This window comes from Aegilops tauschii, chromosome 5, assembly GCF_002575655.3.
Source record: "Aegilops tauschii subsp. strangulata cultivar AL8/78 chromosome 5, Aet v6.0, whole genome shotgun sequence".
In the NCBI taxonomy this organism is placed as follows: Eukaryota; Viridiplantae; Streptophyta; class Magnoliopsida; order Poales; family Poaceae; genus Aegilops; species Aegilops tauschii.
In genome coordinates this window covers 391,657,351-391,683,583 of record NC_053039.3, presented here as the reverse complement: position 1 = coordinate 391,683,583, position 26,233 = coordinate 391,657,351, and the positions used below count along the sequence as shown (strand labels likewise).

At 43.8% G+C, this 26,233-nt stretch overlaps 3 protein-coding genes across 11 annotated transcripts; 2 read left to right on the top strand and 1 right to left on the bottom strand.

Annotated features, from left to right (window-relative positions):
- The first annotated feature begins 6,025 nt into the window (after nt 1–6,025).
- Nucleotides 6,026–8,037, top strand: LOC109744491 (cinnamoyl-CoA reductase 1). Its single transcript, XM_020303615.4, has 6 exons — nt 6,026–6,332; nt 6,566–6,735; nt 6,827–7,015; nt 7,115–7,277; nt 7,364–7,553; nt 7,649–8,037. The coding sequence occupies exons 1-6, from the start codon at nt 6,203–6,205 to the stop codon at nt 7,836–7,838; spliced, it is 1,032 nt and encodes a 343-aa protein (XP_020159204.1). The 5' UTR covers nt 6,026–6,202; the 3' UTR covers nt 7,839–8,037.
- A 4,272-nt stretch (nt 8,038–12,309) lies between these two features.
- Nucleotides 12,310–15,413, top strand: LOC109744488 (heat shock 70 kDa protein, mitochondrial). Its single transcript, XM_020303611.4, has 5 exons — nt 12,310–12,557; nt 12,730–12,806; nt 12,910–12,988; nt 13,261–13,827; nt 13,942–15,413. The coding sequence occupies exons 1-5, from the start codon at nt 12,483–12,485 to the stop codon at nt 15,196–15,198; spliced, it is 2,055 nt and encodes a 684-aa protein (XP_020159200.1). The 5' UTR covers nt 12,310–12,482; the 3' UTR covers nt 15,199–15,413.
- Nucleotides 15,414–16,619: 1,206 nt separating this feature from the next.
- LOC109744490 (uncharacterized) lies at nt 16,620–19,829 on the bottom strand. Of its 9 annotated transcripts, none has more exons than XM_073500474.1 (6): nt 19,080–19,829; nt 18,717–18,985; nt 18,097–18,617; nt 17,858–17,963; nt 17,535–17,651; nt 16,620–16,861 (listed from the first exon to the last, which is right to left on the bottom strand). In XM_073500474.1, exons 1-2 carry the CDS (start codon nt 19,794–19,796, stop codon nt 18,779–18,781), a joined length of 924 nt encoding a protein of 307 aa, XP_073356575.1. In that variant the 5' UTR covers nt 19,797–19,829; the 3' UTR covers nt 16,620–16,861; nt 17,535–17,651; nt 17,858–17,963; nt 18,097–18,617; nt 18,717–18,778. The 9 variants fall into 9 exon arrangements, with proteins under 9 accessions (XP_073356575.1, XP_073356577.1, XP_073356578.1 ...); XM_073500476.1 differs by having other exon boundaries at nt 18,097–18,377; nt 18,473–18,985; nt 19,080–19,828; XM_073500477.1 differs by having other exon boundaries at nt 18,104–18,377; nt 18,473–18,985; nt 19,080–19,828.
- Nucleotides 19,830–26,233: the final 6,404 nt, after the last annotated feature.

Genomic DNA, 26,233 nt, shown 5'->3' with positions numbered 1-26,233 from the left:
TGACCGGAGGAGTAAACTGTGGAGGGGGCACCGCACACGGCTAAGAGAACAATTGATGTGCCTTTGGGTGCCCCCCGCCCCCGTATCTCTACTCCTAATGGAGCAGTTAGTAGTCTCGCTTTCAGGGTTTTTTTCGTCCCACCTCCCATGGTTTTTTTGGTACCTCCTCCCACCTTCGCTGGTTTTTTTTTCGTAGATTTTTTTTCGTCCCCTCCCCCCACTTCATCGGTTTATTTTCGCGTCACCCTCACACACAACGAAAGAAATCTGAACAGATCAGAACTTTTCATACTGGCGCAAGTTATTTAGTAATGTAGAATCAATCACGAACAATCTCTAAAGATCAAATCTAAATTAATTAACCTTACCTTAAATCACTCAATCATATTAATTAGAAAACAAATAATTGATTTTCAGAAAAATCGCTCAATCACATTAACCTTACCTTAACTCACAGATGGTAATCAATCTCCAAACAAAGGAAACAATACATCGAGGGAGCAGTAAATAAACACCGTTTCTTATGACATGTATATGATCTTCCCTTCCCTCTCCGTTGTCGAGCGTTCTTGATTCTCGAGGCCGAGGCTTGGGCTGCGTCACTGGGTCGCGACGGTGCCGAAGGACGGGGACGGCGAGGCCGGGTGCCGCGGCACCGCATTGGCCGTGGCCGGTGAAGGGGGCGAAGAAGGGCGGCTTCCCTGGCCCTGGCCGTGGCCGTGGCCCTGGGAGTTGGTGCGTGGAAGCGGCACTTGAAGGACCCGGCGTGGGTGGCCGGCGCGTAGACGCACTTGGAAGCGGGCCCGTAGCCCGCGCCGGATAGCGCCGACGCCGACCCGGGCCACCTCCTCCGCCTATTCTTGGAGCTGTGGCTGGCCGATTTACATGAAATTAATTCCCTCAGTTGTGGTGGCAAATATAATACACATAAACCATATTGTTATGCACTAGCGTGTGTGTGTGTGTGTGAAATAGATGGATTATGGTCCCGTACCCAATAAGATGGATATGTTTGTGTGTTAGAGAGAGAGGGGGAGAGGGGGAGAGAGAGTGAGGAAGAGGGAGGGAGAGAGAGTGTGTGTGTGAGGATTTGATGGTAAAAAAGGTCGCCAATGTCACTTGATATGTATGAGAATATTAATATTGAACTTTTAAAGTTAATGTGGCCCCGTTGCAACGCACGGGCGTTCTTCTAGTATAAAGGAGGGGAGGAGGAGGCTGGCGGCCAGGAGGGGCGCGCCATGGGGGGAGTCCTGTTGGAAATATGCCCTAGAGGCAATAATAAAATGGTTATTATTGTATTTCCCTGTTCATGATAATTGTCTATTGTTCATGCTATAATTGTATTTACTGGAAACCGTAATACATGTGTGAATACATAGACCACAACATGTCCCTAGTAAGCCTCTAGTTGACTAGCTCGTTGATCAATAGATGGTTATGGTTTCCTGACCATGGACATTGGATGTCATTGATAACGGGATCACATCATTAGGAGAATGATTTGATGGACAAGACCCAATCCTAACCATAGCACAAGATCGTGTAGTTCGTTTGCTAAGAGCTTTTCTAATGTCAAGTATCGTTTCCTTAGACCATGAGATTGTGCAACTCCCGGACACTATAGGAATGCTTTGGGTGTACCAAACGTCACAATGTAACTGGGTGGCTATAAAGGTGCACTACAGGTATCTCCGAAAGTGTCTGTTGGGTTGGCACGAATCGAGACTGGGATTTGTCACTCCGTATGATGGAGAGGTATCTCTGGGCCCACTCGGTAATGCATCATCATAATGAGCTCAATGTGACTAAGGAGTTAGTCACGGGATCATGCGTTATGGAACGAGTAAAGAGACTTGCCGATAACGAGATTGAACAAGGTATAGGGATACCAACGATCGAATCTCGGGCAAGTAACATACCGATAGACAAAGGGAATTGTATACGGGATTGATTGAATCCCCGACATCATGGTTCATCCGATGAGATCATCGTGGAACATGTGGGAGCCAACATGGGTATCCAGATCCCGCTATTGGTTATTGGCCGGAGAGGTGTCTCGGTCATGTCTGCATGGTTCCCTAACCCGTAGGGTCTACACACTTAAGGTTCGGTGACGCTAGAGTTGTTATGGGAAATAGTATGTGGTTACCGAAGGTTGTTCGGAGTCCCGGATGAGATCCCGGACATGACGAGGAGCTCCGGAATGGTCCGGAGGTGAAGATCGGTATATTGGACGAAGGGTATTGGAGTCCGGAATTGTTCCGGGGGTACCAGGCTATGGCCAGCATGTCCGAAAGGGGTTTCGGAGGCCCCGGCAAGCGTTGGGGGGCCTTATGGGCCAAGGGGAAGGGGCAAACCAGCCCACTAAGGGGCTGTGTGCCCCTCCCAACCCCTCTCACATAACCAGGAGAGGTGGGGGCGCCACCCCTAGGGCAGCCGCCCCTCCCGGCTTGGGGGGCAAGTTTCCTAGGGGGTGGGGGCGCCCAAACCCATCCAGGGTTTCCCCTGGCCGCCGCCTCCTCCTCTAGATCCATCTAGAGGGGCCGGCCCCCTCTCCCCTTCCCCCTATATATAGTGAGGGGGTGGGAGGGCAGCCATACCCTTCCCTTGGCGCAGCCCCTTCCTCCTCATACATCTCCTCCTCCTCCGTAGTGCTTGGCGAAGCCCTGCCGGAGAACCACGAGCTCCATTGCCACCACGCCGTCGTGCTGTTGGAGTTCTCCCTCAACTTCTCCTCTCCCCTTGCTGGATCAAGAAGGAGGAGACGTCCCCGGGCTGTACGTGTGTTGAACGTGGAGGCGCCGTCCGTTCGGCGCTAGATCGGATCTTCCGCGATTTGAATCGCCGCGAGTACGACTCCATCAACCGCGTTCTTGTAACGCTTCCGCTTAGCAATCTTCAAGGGTATGAAGATGCACTCCCTCTCTCTCGTTGCTAGCATCTCCTAGATTGATCTTGGTGACACGTAGGAAAATTTTGAATTATTGCTACGTTACCCAACAAGTCCTACTAGGACTCCAGTCCTAGTAGGATTCGCCCCCCCTTCCTTTCTCCACCGGCGGAAAAGGAAGGAGAGGGAGAGGGAAAGGGGGGCGCCGCCTCCTCTCCCTAGTCTAATTCGGACTGCCATGGGGGCGGCCACCCCTTGCGGCCCTCCTCTCTCTCCACTAAGGCCCACTAAGGCCCAATATTTCCCCCGGGGGTACCGGTAACCCCTCGGTACTCCGGTAAAATACCCGAATCACTCGGAACCATTCCGATGTTCGCATATAACCTTCCAATATATCAATCTTTACCTCTCAACCATTTCGAGACTCCTCGTCATGTCCGTGATCTCTTCCGGAACTCCGAACAAACTTCGTTCACCAAAACACACAACTCATAATACAAATTCATCAAACGTTAAGCGTGCGGACCCTACGGGTTCGAGAACTATGTAGACATGACCGAGACACATCTCCGGTCAATAACCAATAGCGGAACCTGGATGCTCATATTGGTTCCTACATATTCTATGAAGATCGTTATCGGTCAAACCGCATAACAACATACGTCATTCCCTTTGTCATCGGTATGTTACGTGCCCGAGATTCGATCATCGGTATCATCATACCTAGTTCAATCTCGTTACTGGCAAGTCTCTTTACTCGTTCCGTAATGCATCATCCCGCAACTAACTCATTAGTCACATTGCTTGCAAGGCTTATAGTGATGTACATTACCGAGAGGGCCCAGAGATACCTCTCCGATTCTCTGAGTGACAAATCCTAATCTCGATCTATGCCAACCCAACAAACACCTTCGGAGACACCTGTAGAGCATCTTTATAATCACCCAGTTATATTGTGACGTTTGATAGCACACAAGGTGTTCCTCCGGTATTCGGGAGTTGCATAATCTCATAGTCAGAGAAATATGTATAAGTCATGAAGAAAGCAATAGCAATAAAACTAAACGATCATTATGCTAAGCTAATGGATGGGTCTTGTCCATCACATCATTCTCTAATGATGTGATCCCGTTCATCAAATGACAACACATGTCTATGGTCAGGAAACATAACCATCTTTGATCAACGAGCTAGTCAAGTAGAGGCATACTAGGGACACTCTGTTTTGTCTATGTATTCACATATGTACTAAGTTTCCGGTTAATACAATTCTAGCATGAATAATAAACATTTATCATGATATAAGAAACAACTTTATTATTGCCTCTAGGGCATATTTCCTTCATTACCAACCAGCTTACTGTAGCAAAACAGACTTTTTCCACTATTTCTTTCTCTTTTTTGCCGATAGTTTTTGTTTCTTTTCCATTTTCATTTTTTCAAAATTTCAAAAAAAAAGTTTGCCTTTTCAAATTTTGTTCATAAATTATAACATTCGCATTCTAAAAAATTATACAACATTGAACAGACACAATTGTAAAAAAAAGTACAAACATTGAAATACAAATATTCATAAAATACAAAGCTTCATCTCATAGCATGTTGTTTTTCGACATCCTTGAAATGACCCTATTTTTTTCCAGTGGCTTGTATGACCAAGTTATGGCACCATGCCAAGTTGCTTTGCTTTTCGATAAATTTTGTATTTTCTGGAGTTTTCTCGGTAAAAAATGGTCGATAAATGGCAGGGCGTGTCGCAACTTGCATATGGTGTAGGAAATCATTCAAACCTGGCGTAAATGACTACCATGGGCACGCCTACCTACTTAGGAAAGTTTGGGTCAGTCTTGAGATTTCCAAAAATACCATGTTCGACGGAGACTGTTCGGTTAGGCCAGAAGAGTCCGTTTGGGAGTAGCCCATTTCTCAACATCTCTTAAATGGTCTCATTTTTTTCATGTCCTTGCATGATCAATTTAAGGCACCATGTCAAGTGGTTTGGGGTTTCAACAAGTTTTGCATTTTTTGGAACATGAATTGATAAAAATTTCCTGTTTGTAGATTTTTTTTAAGGATTTGAGAAAGTTCATCCATTTTGAAAAAAGTGCATCAATTTTGGCAAAACAAATTCATCTACTTTGAAAATATGCGTTTATTTTGAAAAAAACTTCATCAATTTTGAGAAAAAGGAACATCAATTTTGAAAAAAAAAATCATCAATTTTGAAAAAACGTTCATCAATACTTTTTATGAATTTTAAAAAAGGTATCGATTTAGGAAACGTTCACCAAGTTTGAAAAAAATGTTTGCAAACTTTGTTAAAAGTCCATTCTTTCATAAAAACGAAATTGGAAAAAGTTTGCACATTGCAAGAGAAAAGGGAAAATAAAAAATGAACAAAAAAGAAAGGAAAACGAAAAATAAGAAATAGAGAAGGAAAATAAATCTGGGACAAAACCGTTAAAAACGAGAAAAAAGAGCAAGAAAAAAGGAAGGAAGAAAGAAAGAAGTAAAGAAGAAAATTGGAAAAAGAAAAGCGGATAGAAGAGAAGAATAAGAAAGACACCTGCAACCACGTGAAGTGATTGTGGCAAGTTGGTTATCACGTTGCATTTTGAACCAGAAGTTCGTGTCTCGAATCTTGGCACACTCATATTTTTTGCGATTTAAAGAGGTGGTTGGGACGGCCCAGTGCGCAATTGTACGGCCTATACGTACATCGAATTGATATTATAAAAAGAAAAACATACACAACAAAATATGACAATCATGTCCTTTATTATGAAGAGGTATGGGCTAATCTGAGCCGTCCTTGTGTTTAGGGGGGTCTACCGAAGCAGAAGTGAAATTCTTATTACCGCATGTTCTCCATGATGTAACCTTGCCGCGAGATGAATAAAATGCCACTAGGCTTTTCCCTTCAAAAAAAAAAGCATGTCGATCTGTGCGCTATTTGAGCGCAAAGCGATCAAGTTGCACATGGATGCTCGAGTTTCAAGTAGTCTATATATACAATATATCGGCGTGCTCCATGCTGAATCTTTGCGTGTCAGATATCATAAACAGCTCCACGTGAATTCCAGATCAAGATTCTGATCTACGGGCCGCCCGAAGTTGCATATAAACAAACGCTGATTCGTACGTGTGTGTGTGCCCAGCAAATTTCCCTCCAACCTGTACTTGTAGCAGGCTGCTTCGCTGAGCCGGTAGCTATCGTTGAGCACTCCTGCTGCTGCTAGCAACCACAGACGTTGAGTGGAGCTCGCGCGCTGTGTTGTGTGTGTTAAGCGGAGCCTATCAGCTTCAGCCATGGTCGGGCGTATGGAGGGAGGGAAAGGGGAGGTGTGCGTCACCGGCGCCGCCGGGTTCATCGCCTCGTGGCTCGTGAAGCTCCTCCTCTCCCGCGGCTACACCGTCCGCGGCACCGTCCGCGACCTCGGTACGTGCCTGCCTGCTTGGCCCCCTTTGTGTCCGTGCCCGTGCATGCGACGCTGCCATGGCGGTCTCTGCTCCGCGAAGCTCCGGCCATCCCGACTCCCCTGCCGTTTCATCCTAGCCTTGTAGCGGTAGACCATTAGATCAGTGCACCCTGGATGCACAAAACAAATGGCATATGTAGTAGTAGTGTCATACTTACTTATAACCTCACGACTAGTTCTGATAATATTTTAGGTGAGAAGAAGACCGGCCATCTGAGGTCGCTGGAGAACGCATCTGAAAATCTCAAGCTTATCAAGGCCGATCTGCTTGATTACGATGCCATGGTGGCTGCGATAGAGGGATGCCAGGGAGTTTTCCATGTCGCCAGTCCGGTTCCTTCGGAGAATGCGACTGACCCAGAGGTAAGTTTACACTTTTCAAATCTTGCTTCCGACGATATGGTTTAGAACGGAACATTAGACTAGAGTATTTATGCCATGCATAACCATACAGCTAGAACTTCTGCGTCCTGCCGTTGCTGGTACCAAAAATGTACTGGAGGCCGCGTCCGCTGCGAAGATTCGGCGGGTGGTTGTCGTGTCATCCATTGTCGCCGTCGATATCAACCCCAAGGATTGGCCCAACGACAAGATCAAAGACGAAAACTGTTGGTCAGACAGAGATTTTTGCAGGAATCAAGAGGTATATATCCACTACTACTTCTAGTGCCAAGCAGGCAGAGAAGCATAGAAATTTGTTGTCATCTCAAATCGAGCAACTCATGAACCTCTGGCTCTGCAGGACTGGTATTCGGTTTCCAAGATCACGGCAGAGGAGGCGGCGCTCGAATACGGGCGGCGAACCGGCCTGGACGTGGTCACTCTCAACCCGGCGGTGGTGTTCGGCCCCCTGCTGCAGCCATCGGTGAACGCGAGCAGCCAGTTCCTCATCTACTTCCTCAAAGGTGGCTTCAGTCACCACCTCAAGCTCACGCTCACAACCTGGTCATGTTATGTCCTCTTGTTTCTCATACTTTGGGCGCTGGTGCAGGGGGCCCTGACCGGATGAGGGACAAGCTGTGGCACATCGTCGACGTGCGCGACACCGCCGACGCTCTGCTCGTGCTCTACGAGGCGCCGGAGGCCGCCGGCAGGCACATCTGCGCGCCGCATGTCATCACCGCCCGCGACCTGCGGGACTTGCTCAAGAGCATGTACCCTGACTACCCTCTAGTCAGCAAGTAAGCATAGGCATCTTTATCCTTTCCTGCACTGGGCAAACGCTGAAGACAATGCCCGGCTCTGGCTGACTCCATTCGCTCCGGCAAAATTGCAGGGAGAGCATCTACGACGTGGATCACCCGGCACCGATGACGACCGACAAGCTGAAGAAGCTGGGGTGGACCTGCCGATCGCTGGAGGAGACCATCGCGGACAGCGTCGAGTACTGCCAGCAGGCCGGGTTTCTCGACGATGTCGAAGGCGGGGCGCCATGCCGTTTCCCTCCGTTTTACAACAAGATTTAGGTTCAGCAAAGATTAGGGGCCGGGTGCATGCACAAGCTCTACGACCGTGTCTTGCAGTCGGTTCGCCCCTATCCAGCGTCTGAAGTTGAAGGTGGAAGATGGACCATTTCTATGCACGTTAAAGCAAATACCATTTGCCATGATGTTTTAATTCACTAATAAGATGCTCCTCTTTCAAATAAAAGTTTTCTTAGAAAAAGACGTCCGAAGTGTCTTAGATCTGATAATTATCAATCGAGTCCCGCTTCGGTACAACCCCCCTCACTAAACATATAAAATGCAATACGGACCTTTCACAACGTATACGCCGTACGAAGACACCTCGTACGAGGCTCTCTGTGTCAGTTCTCGCGCGTGTCGGCCATTGTTGCGAGCTGCTTACCACTCGACCTAGACCCTACTTATGATTTCATATAGCGCGAACTATGAGCATGATTGGTTTGATGCCAAAAGTTGGCATGTCAATATTTGGCAAATGCCAAATGTTGTCTAGTGATTGGTTGGCTACCACCTTTTCTTCTCAACCTCACAAAAAGTTGCCAACATTTGGCAAATTCTGATTTTGCCAAATGTTGGCTTGCCAAATATTGGCAATGCCAATTGTTGGCATCAAACCAATTATGTTCTATATAAGAATACATAACAACATTCATATATAAAAACATATCTGCAAAAATTTGAAACTTTTAATGAAAAAAAGTGAACTATTATGAAATGTCAAATATTTTTGGAAAAAACAAATGATTTATGAAACTCCAAACTTTTTTGAATTTTTTTGAACAATTTTCAATTCCAAAACATTTTTCAAAAAAAGTGAAGAAATTTGGGATACCGAACATTTTTTGAAAAATATAAAAACAATAGTAATCCTGAACAGTTTATAAAAATGCAAACACAATTTAAAATTCCAAACATTTTAAAAAACATGAAAAAGTTTCATACACACGATCTTTTTTTAAATACGAATATTTTTTGAAAGCACGACAACATTTGTAGAAACTCCGACCAAAATTTGAAAAGATAACATTTTTTGGATATAGGAAGAATTTTTAAAAAGCATGAATATTTTTTGCAATACTTATTGTTTTTTGAATTTGTCAACAAAACTTTCAAATAAGAACATTTTTCGTATTATGTATAGAAAATTTACAAACTCGAACACTTTGACCAAAATTGTTAAAAAATTCTGAACAATAGATGAAAATTGCAGGCCACATACTTTAAAAAAATATCAACATTGTTTTGAAATGCAAACATTTCTTAATTTGTGAACAAATAATTCAAAAAACGAGAACATTTTTGGAAATTCCAGAGTAATTTTTAGAATTTTAAACAATAATGGAAAACACGAACATTTATGGGTATTCCATACAGTATTTTAAAATTTTCAAAGGTTTCAAAAGTAAATAAATTTCAAAATAGATAAAAATGAATTAACAACAAATGGAATAAAAACTAAAAAAATGAAAAAAATTCTTAGGCCTTGGCCCAGCTAGGCGACGGCATCGCTCCCGTCGGGCGCCTGATGGGCTAGGCCGAGCATTCGGGGTCTGAAAAAGTTCATCGATTTTGAAAAAAGTGTCCACGATAAAATTTCCGCAGGTTTTCAAATAAAACTAGAAAAGTTCATCGATAAATTTCACGAATTTGATTCTTTTTATTGAATTGTAAAATAAGTCCATGAATTTAATAAAGGTTTGTGGGTTTTGATAAAAAGTTTGTAGAAGTTGATAAGAGTTCATGTATTTAAAAAACACTCTGGCATTTGAAAAAAAGTTCACGTATTCCCAAAAAGTTCATGGATTTTTAGAAAATGTTCACATATTTAAGAAAATGTTCGCAACTTTGAAAGGGTCATGAATTAAAGAAAATTCAAATAAAAATCATGAATTTCAGAAAAAGGAAAAAGAAAATGAAAAAAGTGGAGAAAAATAAATAAAAACATAAGAAAACCTGCCGAAAACTAAAACCAAAGAAGAAAGACGCATGTTTTTATGCCGTTGATTTGAAGAAGGAAAAAGAAGTAAACTAAGCACGTAGAGTAAGTTGTCCCACTTGGTTAATGCAGTTGCACTTAACCTAGAGTTTAGGAGTTCAAATCACGTCGCTGCACTTATTTTGAGGTTTAACAGAAAAGAAAACGAGTAAATGGGCCGCCCCGAAGCTGGGGGGGGGGGGGGGGGTGGGGGGTCGTTGAATAAGATCGGCGGGCTCGATGCGGGCGACGTATTTTTTAAAAAGACCATCCTAACCTTTTCTATTATGAAGGGGTATGGAGTGATCTCCTCTGTTGATATGTTTAGAGGGGTACACCGAAGCAGAAGTGCAATCAATAACCAGTACAATGGAAAAAGTTGGACGCAAAATAAACAATAAAAAATAAAATTACATTGAAAATCATAACAATCTTTATTTTCCTTTGATTGTACACCGTCCGTAAAAGATTGAAAATTGCACTAAAGAAAGAGCATAGGAAAGTGGCACATGCAAACTCCCTTGCCACACTAGCCTTTAAAGACCGCAACATCCATTTACCTCTTGAAACGAGATCCTTTTTTAGACAGAAGGCTCAAGACGAGCACTTTGAATTAATTAAGCCATCAACTAGCCAGGATTTACAAGATACATGAATGTCGAAAGAAAAATTACAACACACACAACAAGGGCAAAAACTAAAAAGGAAGAGCAGCTAGACCATGATGTTGCTACATACTCGAATATCATAGAAAGAGACCGAGCAACCTTGAGAAGTATCCGATTCCTCATACGGCAAACCAGTCGGCGTCATTGGCAAGGTAGAACATAACCCACAATCCTCCTAGTCCTTCGACAAAGGGGCACCCTACCCTCTCGTCCAAGCTCGAGGACACCACACAGTCGGGCGAAAGGACGTGCTCACCCTAGAGCTAAGAGCGACATGGGACTTTAAGAACACCAATACTAGTTAGCCGCACACGCTCGCCTCGTCGCACTGGATACACCTAGAAAGCAGCTAGGATCTTGCCCATATTAGATCCAACAAAATGGGGGTAAGTTGCAAGAAGAAGAGCACGAAGAAGAAGCGGATTGTCAAGGAAATGACAAACATCACGAGAGAGGTCTGCCATCGCTGATGAAACATAGGAAGACACTGCACTAGCAAGATTGTTGTCGTGAAGGAGAATGCTCTATCCTCCCGCCTAGGGTTGGGGCGACAACCCCTAGCAAGCAAGCGGACATGCATGATCGATACGAAAACAAAGGATTGTCGAGCAGGGGAGCCAAGACCACCACGCCATGCACACATACAACCTTCCGTGTCAGCAATTGCCAACGGCTACGAGCGTGCGCAGGATGAACATATGCTGATGGGATATGAGCCGAGCCGATAACACACAAAAATGTAAAAAAAAACTCACGGACGCTCACAAACTTGCCTCATGCGGATGAGAAAAATAACTACACATCTGAGTATTTTTTTTTCTCTTACCCAAAAAAAATTAGGTGCAAACAATCAAAACATCTTTCCAAAAAATAAAATTAGGTGCAATCAATCAAAACATGCATGCTCTACATGAAAAAAACTACACGTTTGAGTTTTTGTTTTCTTTTTGCACAAACATAGTCATATTTCGGGTACAATTAGCAAGGAAGATCATGTAAAAAATAAGATTTCGTAATAGAAAATTAAATAAACTAACAATGAGATTTGAATATTTCAAAGAAAAATAAATAAATATGGGGTCACCTAAAAGAATTTTTAGCCTCTTAGATTTCATTAATCATTTTAAAATTATTGCAGCAGGATAAGGTTTTAAAATTTGAAATTTTGTTATAAATATCATGAAATGAGATTTTGCATAGTAAAAATCCCTTATTTTATGCACGAAGGGTACACCTACAAGCTAGAAAATCCACACTAGCAGTAGATACTCTATAGCTATCAATCTATGTACAAAGCAATGCATGTCTTTGTAACTATTTTTGGCACTATTAGAGTTGAATTGGGAAATTAAGCTTCAGTGATATTTCATATTCATGGTTTATGCTATTAGTGCTTCTTCTCTGTGTACAATGGGGTGTTGAATCATTTTTAATTAAGATCGAGGCATTTTTTCTTCCGTTGCAATGCACGAGCATATTTGCTAGTTAATTAAAACTTGCAGTGTATACAGTGAAAAAAAAGTAACCACGAACCCTTGGTCACGCCATGGCGGCCGGGCAGAGTATTGTTGCATTATCGTGCAAGAAAGCAAAAATCTCCGTAGTTTTCCATGCCGCATTTATTCCTGACCAGCTTTGCATTTGACTTTTTGCCACGTCGACAAAGATATAAAGAAAACAAAATTCCTTCCGCAAAAAGAAACGTTCTCCGCCACCCAAACGACCGAACCCCGAGCGAACGGACGGGGCGAGGCCGCTCGAGCCGTCTAGAATCTTCCGGCCCCACCGCCAGCCACAGACCCATCCCGTTGAAGAATGACGGGAATGCCCCCGCCCCCCATTTCTTTCCCCTTCCCCAAGCCGGTGCGGCGGGCCGCCAGGGGTTTAAGAGCAGAGGCCGCCTCCCGCTAGGGTTTTTCGGATCTCACCTCTGCCCCTTTTCTCCATCCTCCGACTCGCCGCCGCCGCCGGGAGCCGACCCAACAAGCCCGAGCGCCAGCCATGGCCATCGGATCTCTCCTCGCCTCGCGGCTGGCCAGGTCCGGCCACGCCCTCGCCACGCGCGCCATCGCTCAGGTCCCACCTCCCTCGCCCCCTCTCTCCGCATCCCCATGTGCTTGCATTTTCTTCTTGTTCCGCGGCCAGGCGCTGGTCTCTTCTTGGATCGGCGCGCGGATTTAGGGGTTCATTGTTCGTTCTGTGATGTTGATCTGATGCGTTTTTGTGTTCCGCCGTGTGATCTGACCAGGCTCCCCGGACCCACAATCATCATCACGCGACGTCTCCCCTGCTCTCCAGGCTCGGAGCCGTGGCCCGCGCTTTCAGGTAATCCTCGATGTTGGATTTGTAGATCTACCGTGTGCTGTCTGTATCGGTCTGCTTCTTGCTTGTTCGGTACTGAGATGGATGTATGTTCTTGCATGTGCAGCTCAAGGCCCGCCGCCGCCGATGTCATCGGGATCGATTTGGGCACGACGAACTCATGTGTCTCCGTCATGGAAGGAAAGGTGTGATCTTGTTCCCTAATCACCCCGACTCTGAAATTTACCATGTTCTCTGTATTATTAGACAGTTTAATAGCACTAGCATGTCTTGAATTTGTAAGGCAATAGCTGTATCCAGATGTCAACTTATAGTATCCAGATGCAACTAATAGTATATCTTGAAATGCTGTCAACTAATAAAATTTTGTTAAGTTGCAGTTTGGTGAATATACATGCTTTTAATTGGTTGTGAACTGGTGACACTATTAGTACGACTGATCAATTTGTTTGTACAGACACCACGGGTGATTGAGAATGCTGAAGGTGCGAGGACAACGCCCTCCATTGTTGCCACAAACAGCAAAGGCGAGATCTTGATTGGCATCACTGCCAGTCGACAGGCAGTGACAAATGCCGAGAACACAGTTCGTGGGTCCAAGCGCCTGATTGGTAGAGCTTTTGATGACCCCCAAACACAGAAGGAAATGAAGATGGTGCCTTACAAGATTGTCAGGGGAACAAATGGTGATGCCTGGGTGGAGATGGCTGGGAAGTCATACTCCCCGAGTCAGATTGGTGCGTTTGTTCTTACCAAGATGAAGGAAACTGCAGAGGCTTACCTTGGCAAGTCGGTCTCCAAGGCTGTTATTACAGTCCCAGCTTATTTCAATGATGCCCAGCGTCAGGCCACCAAGGATGCTGGTAGGATTGCTGGGTTGGAGGTGATGAGGATTATCAATGAGCCCACTGCTGCAGCTCTGTCGTATGGAATGAACAACAAGGAGGGCCTGATTGCTGTATTTGACTTGGGCGGTGGAACATTTGATGTATCAATCCTTGAGATTTCTAATGGCGTTTTTGAGGTAAACTCCTTTCTTCAGATGACTCCACTACATATCCTAATAGTTTTTTGAAACGTGTGTTCTGATCATAGTACCGGTATCTTGTTCTGATCGTAATGCTCGTATCTTGTTCAGGTCAAGGCGACCAATGGAGATACTTTCCTTGGTGGTGAGGACTTTGATGCTACATTGCTCAACTACCTGGTTAGTGAATATAAGAACTCTGACAACATTGATCTGAGCAAGGACAAGTTGGCCCTCCAAAGGCTCAGGGAAGCTGCTGAGAAGGCGAAGGTTGAGCTTTCCTCAACTCCACAGACTGAAATCAATCTCCCCTTCATCACAGCAGATGCCTCTGGTGCGAAGCATTTCAACATTACCTTGACCAGATCAAAGTTTGAGTCTCTTGTGGGCAACCTCATTGAGAGAACTCGCATCCCATGTACAAACTGCCTCAAGGATGCTGGTGTTTCTGCAAAGGAGATTGATGAGGTTCTACTGGTTGGTGGTATGACAAGGGTGCCAAAGGTCCAGGATATTGTTTCTCAGATATTCGGCAAGTCGCCAAGCAAGGGTGTCAATCCTGATGAGGCTGTTGCCATGGGAGCTGCCATTCAGGGTGGCATTTTGAGGGGTGATGTGAAGGAGCTCTTGCTGCTGGATGTCACGCCCCTTTCCCTTGGTATTGAGACTCTTGGAGGCATCTTCACAAGGCTAATCAACAGGAACACTACAATTCCAACCAAGAAGAGCCAGACCTTCTCCACTGCTGCAGATAACCAGACGCAGGTTGGAATCAAGGTGCTTCAGGGTGAGAGGGAGATGGCCACAGATAACAAGCTTCTTGGTGAATTCCAGCTTGAAGGCATTCCACCGGCCCCGAGGGGTATGCCACAGATTGAGGTCACTTTTGACATTGATGCCAATGGTATTGTCAAGGTGTCAGCAAAGGACAAGTCCACTGGCAAAGAGCAGGATATCACCATCAAATCTTCAGGTGGTTTGTCTGACAGTGACATCGAGAAGATGGTGAAGGAGGCGGAGCTAAATTCTCAGAGGGATCAGGAAAGGAAGTCGTTGATTGACCTCAGGAACTCTGCAGATACCACCATCTACAGCATTGAGAAGAGCGTCAGCGAGTACAAAGACAAGGTCCCTGCTGAAGTTGTCACGGAGATCCAGTCTGCTGTCTCTGATCTGAGAGCAGCAATGGCTGGCGACGATTCGGACGCCATCAAGCAGAAGCTGGAGGCGGCGAACAAGGCAGTCTCAAAGATTGGACAGCACATGCAGGGTGGTGGCGGCGCTGCCGGCGGCGACAGCGGCAGCAGTGGTGGTGGCGACCAGACTCCGGAAGCTGAATACCAGGACCCCAAGGAGGCCAAGATGTAGATTTGTTCTGCATCAGGTTTCTTCTACTTTTTTGTGTACCCAGTTTAGGAAGTTAATATCTTTATCCTACCTCCGTCTGCTTAGGTTTCTAAGAGGGCTACGACGATACCTGTAACATTTTGGCAATTGTTCGAATTGCGGATAAATTGTGAGAGGAGCAAACTCATAACCTATATTGGTTAATATATTTGGCCATTTGCCACATTGTCTTGCTACGTACCTTGTTTTTGCAAGTTCCTGGTGTCTGGTATTGTTTATTTATTTATTATAAGCTGCTGATATCTTTCTTTTTACTAAGCTTCTGATATCTGGCTTGTACAATGTGTCAGTGTCCAACATGTCTTGGCCTTAGAGTTCTGACTTGTTTGATATCATGGTCTAATGCAAACTGAAATACAACCGCTGATAATCTGGATGAGAATTGGCATTGCTGCTTGCAGTGCCGCGGCGGTGTACAACTAATGTACAGCCAATATACAACCGCATTTGAACATCAAACTCATCATGTAAAGCAATGTTTTCAGATTTCTACAACCAAAAGTGCATCATATCAGTCAAACTTTATAATCCTACAACCAAAAGTGCATCATATCAAACAAAGTTCTTGGTCCAATAAATTAAAATGCACATAAATATTCTTCACACCTCAAAAATAAACAAAATTCATTATAAAGTTCAAGGGTGATCAAGTCATTACAATATTTGGACATGATTTGATCATGAAAAAATTTCCATTGGAAATTAAGACGACCAACCCTATTGCAAAATTCACAAGTGATGGGATGAACAGAGCGTAATTTTGTACTCGTTCTGTCCCAAAATTCTTTGTTTTAGATTTGTCTAAATACGGATGTATCAAGTCACGTTTTGGTATTAATACATCCGTATCTAGACTAATCTAAGACAAGAATTTTGGGACGGAGGGAGTAGAAAATTCATCTATCACTTTAAAACCAAATGAGAACAAAATCTAAAGATCATGGGAAGAAATTAACTGGGCTGCCATGAAGAAATGATAAATCCTGAGGATTGTGGGGCTGCTATGCATTCTTAAGGATGGAAGTTGCACCATCGATTGAGCACATCACTCGTGTTTGTTCGCATAATAATTAAAGGAGGGCTCACGGGCAGATGACATGCATGGGTAAACTTTCCATGGTGATGATTAAAGCGGAGCATCGATCATGCGTTAAAATCCCATTAAACCGGAAGCACAAGAAAGTATCCAATAGACAAGACGACTATGCAACACAAAGAGACTGAATAAATAGCATATACTTGAAGGGAAGGCTTTGGATAAGAGTACTTATAAATGGAATTTCATGGAAGGATTTTGCACGCGGGTGAGTAAAGAGATGTTAATGTCTGCATCCGGCGTCTGAATATTGCACTTTCTTCAACTAGTAAGCTTCACGTCTCACTTGACATCAAATAATTATCAAAATAGTTGTCAAATATTTACATAGTTTTTCATCCATACATGGACACATGGACACATGAAGGAGGCACCAAATAAGATGAAAGCTTGACCCAGTTATATGTAACATATGGTGCTACTGCCTAGTGATCACTTATTAGCTTTTTCCGTAGCCATGCTATAAGTCCCCTTAGTTTTCACCTAGCTCCATGAATGTATTTATAGAGAATTTGCATTACAAGTCACCTAGAAGAGACAAATATCCAAATTGAAACTTCAGAGCCAAATTAGAGTGTACAGACATCCAAGTCCTCACTTTGCATGTCCAAAGTAAGTCGAGATCAAGAAGAAAAAATGTTAAGAAACATAACACATGTCTACCCAAAATGGAAATGACTAAATATAATAAAAAATATCTGGTAGTATGGTAATATTTGACATGCCATAATTCTTCTTTATTTCTCAATTATTATCACAAAGAAAAATCAATAAAAAAGACAACAAACTAAAATGATATTTATAATATACTCATGATCATAGCTATATTTTAGCAGTTCATCCTCCTGCTTTTCCTCTCCTTTTCCTCTTATTTGCTTCCCAACCATTCCTCTCCTCTTTACTCAAACGCTCCTCCTCAGTTTCCTGAAAATCAAGAAACTGGAACTCCTATTTCTACTTACTTCAGGAAGTGGCAAACCGCAAAGCTCGGCATACCTATTGCCGAGTATCAAAGTTAAACTGTTGTAGTTATAAAGGTTGTAGACACTTTGCTTCATACGGGCAATAAATATTAAGTACTACATGTAATTCTATTACCATAAATTAGATTTTCTTTTTGTATAATTTGTCATACTCTCCATATCATAGGTGCAATGTCACATGAAAGGTTTTGAGATCATTTTCGTAGTTAGAGACTTACGCTTCAAATATTTGCGAGGTTAGTAAGCAAAAGGTTGCCTGTCGCAGGGTCCTCATTTCTCTCGGGCCAATCAAGATGATTCAACACTGCGCCCTGACCCACCTTCCAGTAATGCAACTAAATGAGAAAAAAGAAGAGATGTTAGCTAATAACAGCTTCATATGTTGAAAAATCTGTCCATTTTTGCATGGTTTAGGTAACTACAACAAGTACATGCAACCTACAATAATGTACTCTTCTCACTTACTCCACTCGTACCTATACTCCATAGAGACTGGCAAGTACCAGCTACAACATCAATGGAACAATATGGGATGATATACCTGTTATCACCGAATTAAACATGTATCGCTAAATATCGGATGCTATAGCTGCAACATTAGTTCCGTTGGATTCCATTCAGCCCTGCTTTTCCTGAATCTGTGGAACCTGCACCACATCGTGCCCATCCACAGAAGAGAAGGGGGTAAAAGTTCAGATACATGCTTGTACTCAATTCAAAGAGGGGACAAAAATGTATCTTATCCATCGGCCCATCCGGAAAGGAGAGAGAGTGCCATACCACTTACTCCAGTATTAGGTGGAAGGTGCCTTGAATTGGAAGGTCCAATACCAGGATGGGGGCTCCGGGTCTCTGACTTATCTCCGGCGGCGATGGCTCATGCGCCTGTGCCGGCGGTGGGTGTCTCTCCGGCGACGACAGCCGCGACGGGGTGCTGGCGGGAGCGGTAGAGGCAGGCCGTGAAGGCTGCAGGTCTAAGAATAGCGGTGCACTGCGGAAGCAGCAGAGGCGCGGCGGTGACGGGGCGGGCTCGTAGTCGTCATCATGCTTTTGTGCAATATCTACAAATGAAGTTCAGCAGAAAGACCACAAACAAGCCTGACAAAGAAGTTCAGAAAAACCACAAACAAGCCTGACAAACAAATGAAGTTTCTACCGTTGTTTGGTATTGCTACGAACAAGTGCAGAGCAACCTCAACCAAAAAAACATGTGCTTTTTCCTCACTGTCGACCACATGAACGAGCGCAATTTATTTCAGCCGTCGCCACAACTTGCGAGGAGCTCCCCACCCGGCCGCAGGCTCCATGGATGAGAACGCCATGAGTTGAAGCAAGTAAACGAGCCAAAGTAGATAAAACCAGAGAGTAATCAGGATATGTTCCTCCAATTCCAAATATACCTGCTCGTAGATTGACAAAAGAAATTCTGGATCGAATCCAACAAGACGGACCCCTGGTTTTCTTACGACTGCACAGCGGCACCTGAGCAAACTGAGTGCCGCTCTGGCATGCTCCCGGCTCCTTCCGTGTGGCCGTCGCCCCAGCTCCACCCCCCTTCTTGATCCTCCCTCCTCAACCCGACAGCGCCGCCGCGGTCGAGACTTTGCTCCGTGGTCCATGGTGACACTGCCGCGGGGGAAGGAATGGTGGGAGGGAGCGTCGGGGCACTCTGGATGGAGAGATGGCACGGCGGCAAGTGTGAGGCGCCGGGAGGACCTTATGATTGAAAGCATTCATGATTCATCCATGTCGATCCCACGGACCTTGGCGATCATGCCGACGCCCATCTCCATGGCGAGCTTGGCGAGGAAGAGGTCGTCGGCGAGGAGGCGCTCCCTGAACCATCTGAAGCCCAGCAGCCAACGGAGCAGCGGCGAGCGCTCCATCTCCGCGAAGCGCCGCACGATGTCGCCCGTGACGCGGCCGCCCTCCACGGCCACGGCGAGGTCCGCCGGCAGGCTGGAGAGCTTCCTCCCCGCCTGCGGCAGCACGAACAGCGCATCCCCCCGGTGGCCGCCCCACTCGCCGCCGCCGTCCCCTGTTTCGTCATCCCCGCCGCCGCCGCTGTTGTTGCCACCGCCGCCGTCGTTGCCGTTTTTGCCGGGGAGGGCGAGGGAGAGGAGGGTGGGGAGGCGGGGGCGGGGAATGGCAAGGCGGAGGCGGAGCGGGAGGGAGCGGAGGAGGGAGAGGCAGGAGGCGGGAGGAGGAGGAGGAGGAGGGGGCGAGAGGTCATGCGGGAGGAGGATATGAGCAACCGACGGGAGAGCGTGGTGCTCTCGTGGGTTTTTTTTTTCTTCGAGCCGGGGGGACGGATGACAGGGGTGGATCGTGGGATTAGTGGGCTGAGCTAACCGTGATTTGATGCTAAACATTCCGATGATTTGGATCGTTAGATTCTTTAATTGGATGGATGAGATGAATTGGTTCTTCGCCCTCTCGTGCTTTTGTAGAGGTAGTAGATAAAGGTCCGAATGTTGCATTTTTTAGAAGTTTGATGGATGAAATAATTAGCATGTGGTTCATACTGATCCGACATTATGGGACATTGTGCTTGCACATAACACATGTACTTGCACCTGACGTCATTATTTTCCTCCCATTATAACGCATAGACATTTTTGCTAGTCGCCTCCAACAGATTTATGATGTAGAACTCCAAATCCAATAGATGGTGCATATGTGAAGATGTAAAACCGGATGCGCGGCTATGTACAACCAATGTACAGCTAATATACAGCCGCATTTGAACATCAAACTCAACATGTAAAGCAATATTTTCAGATTTCTACAACCAAAAGTGCATCATATCAATCAAACTTTATAATCCTACAACCAAAAGTGCATCATATCAAACAAAGTTCTTGGTCCAATAAATTAAAATGCACATAAATATTCTTCACACCCCAAAAATAATCAAAATTCATTATAAAGTTTAAGGGTGATCAAGTCATTATAATATTTGGACACGATTCGATCATGAAAAAATTTGCATTGGAAATTAAGATGACCAATCCTATTGCAAAATTCACAAGTGATGGGATGAACAAAGCGTAATTTTAGCAAATTCATCTATCACTTTAAACCACCAATTGGTTTTATCTTGTTTATGCTTCTTACAAAATCTATCATCTCTATAAGGCATGTCTTCACAAATTTTATGCACTCCATAAAAATTGACATGCTTATAAGAAACATTTTTGTCATGACTAGTGTAATCATCATTAGTATTTTGGATATTCATAGAGTTCATAATAACAACATTGCAATTATGCTCACCATTCAAAGATTTTATGCCAAACATTTTATTGAATTCTTCTTCTAACAATTGGGCACAATTTTCCTTTCCATCATTTCACGAAGATATTAAAAAGCCGAAGCATATGAGGCAACCTCAGTTCCATATTTTTTATTTTTCTTTTATAAACCAAACTAGTGATAAAACAAGAAAGGTAAAGCTTACCTTCTACCGGGCGATCGCGCGCGCCCGTCCGCCGGCTCCGTGGCCGTTTGATCGTGTGTTGATCAGACGGTCGACAGCGTCCCCGCGTTCGCCGAAGCCGCGTCTGTTTTTCTGCAACTCACCTGTTGTTTCAAGACAGTCATTCCTGCAACTGGGTAACAGTAGGGGGGCAGGGGTTCGGGGCTCGTCTGGATTAGAGGGCGAGCACTGGATTTGGGAGCCGGCGGACGGGCGCGGCGGCGCAAGGCGTTGTGCCACCAGGCCTTATCCACCGCGGTGGCGACGACGACTTGCTCGGGATCGGCGGTGGCCGGCGACGACTCAAGCAGGTACGATTCAGAGATCAGTGGTTTCTGCAACAAAGATCTTGTTCAGAAATAAAAAACAGTTCGGTGGTGAAGTTTTTTTCAGCAACAGGGTCTAGTTTTAGAAAATTTCTGCAATACAGGTCTTGTTTCAGAAAAATAGTTCGGCAGCGAAGTTTTTTTTGCAACATGGGTCTTGCTTTAGAAACATAGCCCTGGTTGCAAAAAGCGTTGGAGGAGCACACAATGTTAGAGCGTACGAGGCAAAAATCGTCAAAGGAGAGCCCTGCATGGGAGCTCATTGCCGTCATGCTGGAGTAGAGGCCGCGGCTGTTCTCGAAGCAGGCCTCCTCGGTGAGCTGGATTTGCGTCAGATCCAACCATGGTGCACCATAGTCTTGCAGAAACTTCAATTTAGTTCCTGCACCCCGGCGGCGGGTGCTACGTCTTGAGCTTGCGTTGGGTTTCCTTGAAGAGGAAAGGGTGATGCAACAATAGTAGTGTAAGTATTTCCCTCAGTTTTTGAGAACCAAGGTATCAATCCAGTAGGAGGCTCCTCAAAAGTCCCACGCACCTACACAGACAAACAAAGAACTCGCAACCAACGCAATAAAGGGGTTGTCAATCCCTTTACGGCCACTTGCCAAAGTGAGAGCTGATAGAGATAGTATGATAAGATAAATATATTTTTGGTATTTTATAATATAGATAGGAAAAGTAAAGATGCAAATAAAAGTAGATTGAAAGCTTATATGATAAAAGATAGACCGGGGGCCATAGGTTTCACTAGTGGCTTCTCTCAAGATAGCATAAGTATTACGGTGGGTGAACAAATTACTGTCGAGCAATTGATAGAAAAGCGAATAATTATGAGATTATCTAGGCATGATCATGTATATAGGCATCACGTCTGTGAAAAGTAGACCGACTCCTGCCTGCATCTACTACTATTACTCCACACATCGACCGCTATCCAGCATGCATCTAGAGTATTAAGTTCATAAGAACAGAGTAACGCATTAAGAAATATGACATGATGTAGAGGGATAAACTCAAGCAATATGATATAAACCCCGTCTTTTTATCCTCGATGGCAACAATACAATACGTGCCTTGCAACCCTTTCTGTCACTGGGTAAGGACACCGCAAGATTGAACCCAAAGCTAAGCACTTCTCCCATGGCAAGAAAGATCAATCTAGTAGGCCAAACCAAACTGATAATTCGAAGAGACTTGCAAAGATAACTCAATCATACATAAAAGAATTCAGAGGAGATTCAAATATTTCTCATAGATAAACTTGATCATTAACCCACAATTCATCGGATCTCGACAAACACACCGCAAAAAGAGTTACATCAAATAGATCTCCACAAGAGAGGGGGAGAACATGGTATTGAGATCCAAAAAGAGAGAAGAAGCCATCTAGCTAATAACTATGGACCCGAAGGTCTGTGGTAAACTACTCACAACTCATCGGAGCGGCTATGGTGTTGATGTAGAAGCCCTCCGTGGTCGATTCCCCCTCCGGCAGAGCGCCGGCGAAGGCTCCAAGATGGGATCTCACGGATACAGAAGGTTACGGCGGTGGAAATTGTTTTCGTTGGCTCCCTGGATGTTTTCGGGGTACGTAGGTATATATAGGAGGAAGAAGTATGTCGGTGGCCGCTCGAGGGGCCCAGGAGACAGGGGGCGCGCCCTCCTATCTCCTGGCCGCCTCGATTGCTTCTTAACTTGCACTCCAAGTCCTCTGGATCATGTTCGTTCCAAAAATCACGCTCCCGAAGGTTTCATTCCGTTTGGACTCCGTTTGATATTCCTTTTCTTCGAAATACTGAAATAGGAAAAAAATAGCAATACGGGCTGGGCCTCCGGTTAGTAGGTTAGTCCCAAAAATGATATAAATATGTAAAATAAAGCCCATAAACATCCAAAAGGGGTAATATAATAGCATGGAACAATCAAAAATTATAGATACGTTGGAGACGTATCAAGCATCCCCAAGCTTAATTCCTGCTCGTCCTCGAGTAGGTAAATGATAAAAATAGAATTTTTGATGTGGAATGCTACCTAGCATAATTCTCAATGTAATTTTCTTTATTGTGGCATGAATATTCAGATCCAAATGATTCAAAATAAAAGTTCATATTGATAAAAGAAATAGTAACACTTCAAGCATACTAATCAAAGCAATCATGTCTTCTCAAAATAACATGGCTAAAGAAAGTTCATCCCTACAAAATCATATAGTTAGGCTATGCTTCATTTTCGTCACACAAAGATGTTCCCAAATTCTACACCCCCGATGACAAGCCAAACAATTGTTTCGTACTTAAATAATCTCAAACTTTTTCAACCTTCACGCAATACATGAGCGTGAGCCATGGATATAGCACTATGGGTGGAATAGAATATGATGATGGGGATTGTGTGGAGAAGACAAAAAAGGAGAAAGTCTCACATTGACGAGGATAATCAACGGGCTATGGAGATGCCCATCAATTGATGTCAACATGAGGAGAGGGATTGCCATGCAACGGATGCACTAGAGCTATGAATGAAAGCTCAACAAAAGAAAACTAGTGGGTGTGCATCCAACTTGCTTGCTCACGAAGACGTAGGGCATTTGAGGAAGCCCATCGTAGGAATACACAAGCCAAGTTCTATAATGAAAAATTCCCACAAGTATATGAAAGTGACAACATATGAGACTCACTATATGAAAAACATGGTGCTGAGACTCACTACATGAAGAACAAGGTGCTACTTTGAAGCACAAGTGTAGAAAAAGAGATAGTAACATTGTCCCTTTTTCTTTTTTTCTTCTTTTTTCTTTTTTTTCTTTGGCCTTTCTTTCTTTTTTCTTTTTTTTTTCTTTGGGCACAATGTTCTAATAATGATGATCATCACACTTCTATTGATTACAACACATGAATTACAACTCGAAACTAGAACAAGATATGACTCTATATGAATGCCTCCGGCGGTGTACCGGGATGGTGCAATGATTCAAGAGTGACATGTATGAAAAGTTATGCATGGTGGCTTTGCCACAAATACGATGTCAACTACATGATCATGCAATGGCAATATGACAAAAGTAATGAATGTCATGATGATGAACGGAACGGTGGAAAGTTGCATGGCAATATATCTCGGAATGGCTATGGAAATGCCATAATAGGTAGGTATGGTGGCTGTTTTGAGGAAGATATAAGGAGGTTTATGTGTGATAGAGTGTATCGCATCACGGGGTTTGGATGCACCGGCGAAGTTTGCACCAACTCTCAAGGTGAGAAAGGGCAATGCACGGTACCGAAGAGGCTAGCAATGGTGGAAAGGTAAAAGTGCGTATAATCCATGGACTCAACATTAGTCAAAAGAACTCATATACTTATTGCAAAAATTTAGAAGTCATCAAAAATCAAGCACTACGCGCATGCTCCTAGAGGGATAGATTGGTAGGAAAAGACCATCGCTCGTCCCCGACCGCCACTCATAAGGATGCACAAGCCAGGTACACTTCATGTTTCAAATTTGTTACACAACTTTAACCATACGTGCATGCTACGGGATTTGCTAACTTCAACACAAGCATTCTTTAAATTCATAATCACCCAACTAGCATGATTTTAATATCACTACCTCCATATCTCAAAACAATTATCAAGTATCAAATTGATCATAGCATCCAATTCACTTCCTATGATAGTTTTTATTATACCCAACTTGGATGCCTACCATTCTAGGACCAATTTGTAACCATAGAAAATACAATGCTGTTCTAAAAGACTCTCAAAATAATATAAGTGAAGCATGAGAGACTAGCAATTTCTACAAAATTAAGCCACCGCCGTGCTCTAAAAGATATAAGTGAAGCACTAGAGCAAAAACTATCAAGCTCAAAAGATATAAGTGAAGCACATAAAGTATTCTAATAAATTCTAATCAAGTGGGCTTCTCCCAAAAGGTGTGTACAACAAGGATGATTGTGGTAAACTAAAAATCAAATACTAATATAATACACGACGCTCCAAGCAAAACACATATCATGTGGCGAATAAAAATATAGCTCCAAGTAAAGTTACCAATGAACGAAGACGAAAGAGGGGATGCCTTCCCGGGGCATCCCCAAGCTTAGGCTTTTGGCTATTATTGAATATCTTGGGGTGCCATGGGCATCCCCAAGCTTAGGCTTTTTCCACTCCTTATTCCATAGTCCATCAAATCTTTACCCAAAACTTGAAAACTTCACAACACAAAACTCAACAGGAAATCTCATAAGCTCCGTTAGTGAAAGAAAACAAAACCACCACATAAGGTACTGTAATGAACTAATTCTTTATTTATTTTGGTGTTAAACCTACTGCATTCCAAGTTCTCTATGGTTCATACCACTTAATACTAGCCATAGATGCATCAAAATAAGCAAACAACACACGAAAAACAGAATCTGTCAAAAACAGAACAGTCTGTAGCAATCTGTAACTAACGCAAACTTCTGGAACTCTAAAAATCCTACCAAAATAGGAAGTCCTGGAAAATTTGTCTATTGATCAGCAGAAAAAAGAATCAACGCAAAAGCACGTTTCTGTGATTTAACAAAACTAATTTCGTGCGCGCAAAGTTTCTGTTTTTCAGCAGAATCAAATCAACTATCACCATGGGTTATCCTATAGGTTCTACTTGGCACAAACACTAATTAAAACATAAAAACACATCTAAACAGAAGGTATATGCAAAATTTATTACTAAACAGGAACAAAAACAAAAAACACAAATAAAATTGGGTTGCCTCCCAACTAGCGCTATCGTTTAACGCCCCTAGCTAGGCATAAAAGCGAAGATAGATCTAAGTAGTGCCATCTTTGGCACTAAATTCATAAGTAGCCCGCATGATAGATTCATAAGGTAATTTAACTTTATTTCTTGGAAATTTCTCCATGCCTTTCCTTAATGGAAATTGGAATCTAATATTCCCTTCCTTCATATCAATAATCGCACCAATCGTTCTAAGGAAAGGTCTACCAAGAATAATAGGGCAAGAAAGATTGCAATCTATATCAAGAACGATAAAATCTACGGGCACCAAATTTTTATTTGCAACAATGAGAACATCATTGATCCTTCCCATTGGCTTTTTAATGGTGGA

Coding starts and splice junctions, on each gene's coding strand:
- LOC109744488 (XM_020303611.4), top strand. CDS start 12,483: ATGGCCATCGGATCTCTCCTCGCCTCGCGGCTGGCCAGGTCCGGCCAC. Junction 12,807..12,909: donor GCCGTGGCCCGCGCTTTCAG/GTAATCCTCGAT, acceptor TTGCATGTGCAG/CTCAAGGCCCGCCGCCGCCG. Junction 13,828..13,941: donor TTTCTAATGGCGTTTTTGAG/GTAAACTCCTTT, acceptor TATCTTGTTCAG/GTCAAGGCGACCAATGGAGA.
- LOC109744490 (XM_073500474.1), bottom strand. CDS start 19,796: ATGCAACATTCGGACCTTTATCTACTACCTCTACAAAAGCACGAGAGG. Junction 18,986..19,079: donor GCGTCGGCATGATCGCCAAG/GTCCGTGGGATC, acceptor CTCTCCATCCAG/AGTGCCCCGACGCTCCCTCC.
- LOC109744491 (XM_020303615.4), top strand. CDS start 6,203: ATGGTCGGGCGTATGGAGGGAGGGAAAGGGGAGGTGTGCGTCACCGGC. Junction 6,333..6,565: donor CGGCACCGTCCGCGACCTCG/GTACGTGCCTGC, acceptor ATAATATTTTAG/GTGAGAAGAAGACCGGCCAT. Junction 7,016..7,114: donor ATTTTTGCAGGAATCAAGAG/GTATATATCCAC, acceptor CTGGCTCTGCAG/GACTGGTATTCGGTTTCCAA.